Source organism: Propithecus coquereli, unplaced genomic scaffold, assembly GCF_000956105.1.
Source record: "Propithecus coquereli isolate 6110/MARCELLA unplaced genomic scaffold, Pcoq_1.0 Scaffold244, whole genome shotgun sequence".
Lineage (NCBI taxonomy): Eukaryota > Metazoa > Chordata > Mammalia > Primates > Indriidae > Propithecus > Propithecus coquereli.
In genome coordinates, this window is record NW_012147997.1 from 499636 (window position 1) to 506844 (window position 7209).

The window sequence follows — 7209 nt, forward strand, 5'->3', positions numbered from 1 at the left end:
TATGATCACAGGTACAAAGTTTAAAAGGTTAAGACTGGCTGTGTTTCTGTTATAGATAGAAGTAATGGTTAATGTCTTCAGTTGGAAAGGGCACTAAACAAATTCATGCATTATTTTTCCTTTTTTCTTTATTCCAAAGACCACAAATATTAATTGAAGTCATCTCTTGTTTGCATAGATAGGCTTCTATCTGAAAGTGTTAATTGATCTTGGAATAAAATGCAAGACTGGAATTCAAACATATTTGTACATGGAAAACACAGTTTTAATATCACGGCCCATAATTATTTTTTATTTAAACACTCATGTTGTTATCTGGAGCGCAAATGAGATAATTCATCAAATTTGATAATTCTTCTCCCCTGTTGTGGACATCTCTAACATCTATGAGGAAATAAACACATATCTTGGAATGGAATAAAATGGTAGAAGAGATTTGGCAACCATAAGTTATTTACAGGAAAATTTCCCACCCTACTTTGGGGCCCAAATTATTTACTTTCTTTTTATTAAAGGAATTAGGAAATGCCAAATGTCCACTTCATTTGGTGTTATATTAGCTGGACCCAGCATTTCATTCTTCCCTTTGTCACATATCATGTATACAGTGCAGAGGCAGAGAAAAGTATCTGCAGGTAAATAACAGAGTGAGAGAGGCTTGGACCATGTGGACACAGCCCCATTTTTTTCTAGTTATTTCAAAGTTAGTCATATGTCCCAGTTACAAAAAATGAGGCTGAATCATTGCGATAGTTCTACTTTGTAATATGCATCATATAATATTATATTTCCACCTCCCTCCCTTTCCTTCTCAAATTACCTGAATAAATCCAAATCTTTGGAACAAGATAAACCAGTCAAGCATTAATGGAGTTTGGAAAAAGAAAGATTCCTAGATATACAATTTGTAAGGAAGGATGCATGACATTTTTTTTAGACTAAAAATGGACAGAATTTATAAAACAAGAAAATGAATTGTGTTTTTTTATGTATATGAAAGGATCAACTAAAAAAATTCCCCTCCCAATTGATCGTCATCAGCAAAAAAGTCCACAAAAACATTAAAACAATAAAATGAAAATGAAATGAAATGAAATGAAATGAAATGAAAACTTTTAAATTAGCAAAGAGGCAAAAAGATAAACAACCTATTAATTAATATGAAAAAATAATCTTTGAAAACATAAAATGTTTAGCTTTAGGACAAATTCAAGTAAATTAATATGCATGGAAGATAAGTTATAAGCTTTCAGAAAATTCAACAAATTAAAAGTTCGAGATATACACATAGCACCAAATTTTAGATCTATGTACACTTTTTCGGGATAAATTATCACGTTACTAAGAAAGCACATATGTCTATTCCAATTGTGTGAGTTTAAAACACAGCACCATTGTAGGTATTGCACAGGAAAGAAAATGAAAAAGAAAATCAATTTAAAGTTAAAAACACTTAAATAAAATAACCTTGAAAAATAAAATAAATAAACTTGGACTTGAAATATACAGTATAACTCAGTATGAAATAGCTGAAAGGCTGTGTGTACGTACAGCCATGTAGACAGTACCTGACCAGCAGTTCATTCATTTGTAATGAAAACCAGTTCCAATCATAGGTGCATTTGAACAAACCCTGCCTTAATTTAGGCACACTCCTCAGACACAACTCTGTTCAGAGCTTTTTCTAATTTCAGTGAGCTTGTCTTTCCAAACTCATTTTTTCAATTAACAGACAAAAGCAATCCTCCTACCCTGCTTTAGCCAACTTGAAATCTACACTGCTTCTTGAAGAGGTGTGAACCCTGATCTCTGACAGTAGGGCTCTGGTGCCATGCTCCCAGTGTCTGCGGAACCTACCACCTAGATTTCAGCAACATCCTCATGCCCAGTGCTCTAGAAAATCAGTTGTTTTCAACCAACAGTTTCTCAGAATAATGTGTAGCTAGTCAATAGAAATACCGTTTAGGAGTTTGGTTGATGATCACTATATTTTTGCCTCCTTTCAGAGGACATTGTTTTGAAGTGAGTGTTAACTCTTTGGTCTGAGTGCTAGTTGCATATTCAGTCCCATCGTTTTCCTTTGCTGAGCTGTATCTCTTGCTGCAGTTTCTGGAGAAACATTATTCTCCTTAAGAGCTTTTGGGCTTCACTTTCTCAATATGCATTTGCTGACACCACTCACTCATCTTCTAGGGCAAGTAGATTTCTTTTCTAGTTGGTACAAATCCCATCCTTTATTCTGATGGCCAGTTCTTGTCTTAAAGTCTGAGGGTGATGAGGTCAGAAGGATAATGGACACAGGGTCCCAAAGATCTTGCTAGGCCATTTAAGCTTCAGGAGTACCAAAGACAACTTGGTACCTTCACCACCAGACATCTCTTAAGGAAAACAGCTTTCTGGTTACCAATGAGAAGCTCGGGGTCGGGACCACAGAGGGCTAGGCTTTTCTTGTGGAGCGCATATACAAATGGAATTCGTTCCTTCATTTTCATGCAGTACATATACATGCTAGTGGTGATTGCTTTGAATTGAGCTCATTATACAGAGTTAACAAAATCATCTCAGTAGTTGGCTATGGTGGGTTTTTGGGATCCCTGATAAAATAGGCTCCTGTGTTTTTTCCAAAACATAAGTTATAAAGTGAACCTCTTATTGCCTATCTATTTTTCTGCATAAGTAGGACAGATGTAGGTACAAGAATTCTTAAGTTATAAAAAGTAGTCAAAAAACATTCAACAGGAGCAAAGCACTATATCAAAAAAGTTCTTAGCAATGATAATAAATTTAAACACCAAGAAAACTTCAGGATAAATCTGAAGCTTTAAAATTCAGAAAGCAAAGGCCAACCATATGTTGATGAGTCTACAAAATGGATATCATCATCAGTCTACTAAATCATAAGATGTAATTTCTTTTTGAAGAAGAACTAATGGTAAGATTTGCTTGTGTATTTCATATAAAACTGAATAAAAACATAGTAATGGTAAAGGAAGACATATGGAATGAATTTGGGAAAAATCTAAAAATGCTGATTTGCAATTCCTATAGGAATAGGATTCAAATGGTTGCTTTTAATGTCTGGCCTACATCAAAAAAAAAAAAAATGCAGCCCTCATATCGTGAGGATTTGGCAGACGGTATTAAGATAATTCCAATGGCAAGGAGGTATCACCAGGAACCAAGTCTTCTTCAGGTGTGTTCATTTCCCACCTGTCTGCTGATGGGATTGAGACACAGGATGGAGGCAGTCTTCTGGGTTACATCTTCCACTGGGTCCTGGGGGGCCCTGGGGCCCTGGGGCACCTGGCGAGCCTGGCAAACCCAGAGCTAATAAAATAAAAGACCTTATCAGAATGCAGATCACATATAGCCCTCCCTCTAATCAACATGGATCATTCAACTTGACATATAAGGACCAAAGGGGAGAAGCATGGTTACCATTTTTAGAGGCTTGTCGGTGTTGTGAAGACAATATCACTATTACCTGAAGTCCCAGGAAGACCTGGACTCCCTGGCAGCCCAATTCCAGGTTCACCTCTTTCTCCCTTCTGTCCTCGGTAGCCTAAGCGAGAGGGATATAAAAATAGAGATAAGAAAAGTTTTATATGGCTATAGCGCATAAAAGAACCATTTTCTGAGTCTATGATATTTATGTGATTCCTTCACCTAACATAAATAGAATATCAGCCATCTGCTTTGTATTAACCACATATTAAACTTGCATATCAAACTGATTGAGTACAATAGAGCAATGAGGATCTTAAAAAGATGCAACTACCATAAAAAGTTCCAACTAGTCAAACTTTTAGTGAAATTTTTGGCACTGAAAATGATACCTAAATAACTCAAATCAATCATTCATATCTTCTTTCAAATAGTTATGACAGGGTGTGTGAGCCCTCTTCATCAGGAATTCTGACTACAGGCTAGGTACAGGCTAAAGAAAAGAAGTATACTGAAAGAGTCCTGCTTAAAATGAGAACAAGATAATATGATAAGAATCTGACCTTAGTCTGAGAATTAAAGGAAATGAAAGAAACAAGCAACTCATGCTTTTAATATTAAGTAAATGATGGCGAGAGTGTGAGTACATGTGAATTAACTTATCCAAAGAGTCAGGTCTGTGTTCAAATTATTGACTATAACAACATTATATCCTCTCTAAGGAAAGTTTAAATAGCAACCCCATGTTTTCACATGGCAGTTTATAATTCAAAAGGAGCTTCAACAGTGCTAGAAAACAGGAGATTGAGAGATTCTCCCAAATGTACTTCATCAACTTAAGATATTTTAACCAAAATAAATGAGGTCTAAGATCTGTGTATATTTTAAGATATGCTTGTTATTGCCTAAGCTAGAATAGTATAGAGCAATTTATGTCTCCAGGAGTCCCTATTCCTGCTTTTAAAAAAAGCATAAAACATTTTTACCTGTGTTTTATCTTTTGACATTCAAGTAATACTGTGTTTGAAAAAAAGGTTGTGTGCTAAAAGAGTTTCACAGTGATGGTAAATAGAGTTTTTATTTCTAACATTTTCATGCTTAAAGATTGCTCCCAGTGCCAAATGAACAGAGCAGCTATGCAGAATTAATGCAGACACAAAGCAAGGGTATAAGAGGGAGGGCATTTCAGTAGAAAACAGTAGGTCCTAACTTAGTTTGCTTTTCCATAAAGGTGTATTATTATAGTAGGACATGACAGGAGGGGAAACTTTAATGCTGTCTATGAACAGTATATGTAATAAGTTATTTCCCATTATTGTTGAGAATTAGACATTAGCTTTGGAGTTACCATTCTCAGTTTTCACTTGGCCATTCGATGTACACAGCATTATCCAGATAACATTAGCAACACAATCACTACACAGTTATTTCTTTGCTATTTAGGTGTGACTTGACCATAAATGTGAAAATAGTGGGAAAAGGACATATATTAAAAAATATTTTGAAGTATATATTGGAAATGCATTCAGCAGGAAACCTTCACACATTTATATTTGAAAATTATGTTAAAGATATCCAATACAATCCTAGGTCCTAGAGAGAACAGTAGCATCAACATGTGGCACAATATCCTAAGTTGATATATATTCACATTTAAAATAGTTCTAAGATTTGTTGGATATAAATGACTTTCACTTAACATGTGTGAACAACAGGGAAAAATAGTTGTACTTAGGGTTATTTGAAAGCATCCTCCCAAATCTATTATTTAAACATTTCTGGAATAACATAACATTCATTACTTGAAGTGTATTTGATAGTTCAACCCAAGTCCCACTATTATAGAAAGATTGTGAAGTTGACCCTCAAGCTATCTCAGTAAGTACTTAAGATCATAGGCTAGAAAATGAGGAAGAAAGAATAATAACCGAAGATATGTGAATTTTTGATTAATAAGAGGCTTAACAAGACTGTAACAATTCCAAATGAAGAATATATCTGCTAAAACCACCATTTAATTCAAATTCAGTTTTCAGATTTTAATATATTCCAAAAGTACAGTATCCCACATGGATTTCAATGCATATGGTATCAAAAAACAAGAAATGATAATTTGTATATTTGTATAAAAAGGTAACATTTACCTTCCTCCTCCTGTCAAATGTAGCAATTTCTTTGTACAAATTTCTCAGTTCATTAGGTTAATAACTACCTGTTATTCACAGATAAAGCCTTCGAATTACACAAGCATAGGAGAGCTTTCTACTCTTGAATTTCCTATTAAGGACCCAAGTGCATTTATTATGAAGGCTGCCATAAAGCCATAGGGTCTTATTTTATAATTGCTTCATTACAAAACTTCAGATAGGAATGCTAACAAAGTCAATAACAGCTTTCCCCTTTTCTAGAATTAAGCTTTTCACTTCTTGGGCAGGCCTCTCTTTGAATTTGGAAGAGTCTGGTCTATCTGCAGACAGACATGTATTTTCATACACTAGTATACAGGATGACAGTTTGATTTCACTGTAGCTTATACGGGAAAATAGAAATTAAATAACAGCAGTGTCCTAATCGAATCCACCTAAAGGTACTAGTCATTGATGAAACTTGGTGTTCAGGTGGTAGACTGTGTTTATTTCCAGTAGGGAGATTTCAGTTTCAATTCCGGAGATTTACTTCTAAAGTTGTAAATCTGTGTATCTATATGCATACTGGACAAATGAGGCTGGAAAATGCTGTTGGCATTTTGAGAGAAATAATTCTTCATGTGGGCACCTGGGTTGTGCCTTACGAGTAGTTTAGCTTCCTTGGTTCTGGTCCGCTGACGGACAGCAGCGCCCTTTAGTCATGTGGGCACACACTCACTCGCCCTCCCATTGCCAAAGGCCCTTTCTGCCAACAAATTTGAAAGGTCAAATCTCTATCAGTTACAAGAATTACGCCATGGGCCACCGGCTTACAAACAACAGAAGGTTTTCCTTCATTATAAACCAATAACAGCTAAATTTTAAAAGTTCAAGAACAAACACTCCCAGTACTGTCCTTTTAAAACTGATGGAGGGCACGGGGAGCAGATGTGTCTGGTTTTTTCCTACCGACCCCATGTGGGGTTCTTTCTGAATTGAACAGGGCTTTCAAGTGTGGCGTCTATTCCTCGGGGTTTTCGTATGAGTGGAGAATAAGCTGTATTTGGGAAAAGTTTAAATAAAGTGTTTTTTTTTTTTTTCCTCATGAAACTCACACAAGAGGACAAGGTCTGTTAGGAGAGTTCACCTCTCTTATTTATGTGGGGAAACCCAGTTGGATCACGCTTCTTGGGGCTTCTTTGATCTCGATGTGGCACATTCTCAGCTCACCCTGGGGGCACCAGCCCTGAGGCCCTGTGCTGCAGACCCAAGGTGGGAACGAAGAGCCCCAGGGGAAGCTCCATCTCAGTGTGAAGGCAATAGTCAGAGCCCCACAGCCCGGCTAAAATCGAAAACTGTCGGGAAATGCTTTTGAATTTAAAAGGGACATCAACAACCATCCCTTCGGGAATTTGGGAAAAATGTGAATGAGGTGACCTAACTCAGAGTCCTAATGGTCTCTATTCTCACTTTAAGAAGATCAGGGTGCTGACAGAGGCTCCACGAGTTTTCATTGTAGGAATCTCGGTAGGAGCAACACCTCCCTTTTTCAACTTGGATCGCCTGCTTCTAACAGTCTCACATCAATTTTCTCACTGTTGTCTATTAATACATGTCTGCTCCTTCTCAGAATGGTCAC

At 36.4% G+C, this 7209-nt stretch overlaps 1 protein-coding gene across 1 annotated transcript in view; it reads right to left on the minus strand.

Moving 5' to 3' along the window:
* Window positions 1-2474: 2474 nt before the first annotated feature.
* COL19A1 (collagen, type XIX, alpha 1) overlaps window positions 2475-7209 on the minus strand; it is a 383175-nt gene continuing 378440 nt past the window's right edge. Inside the window, exons 51-52 of the mRNA XM_012646513.1 lie at window positions 3485-3562; window positions 2475-3327 (exon numbers count right to left, since the gene is read on the minus strand). Of these exons, the coding sequence (XP_012501967.1) occupies window positions 3200-3327; window positions 3485-3562 (206 nt within the window). The 3' untranslated portion in view covers window positions 2475-3199. The remainder of the gene's footprint in view (window positions 3328-3484; window positions 3563-7209) is intronic.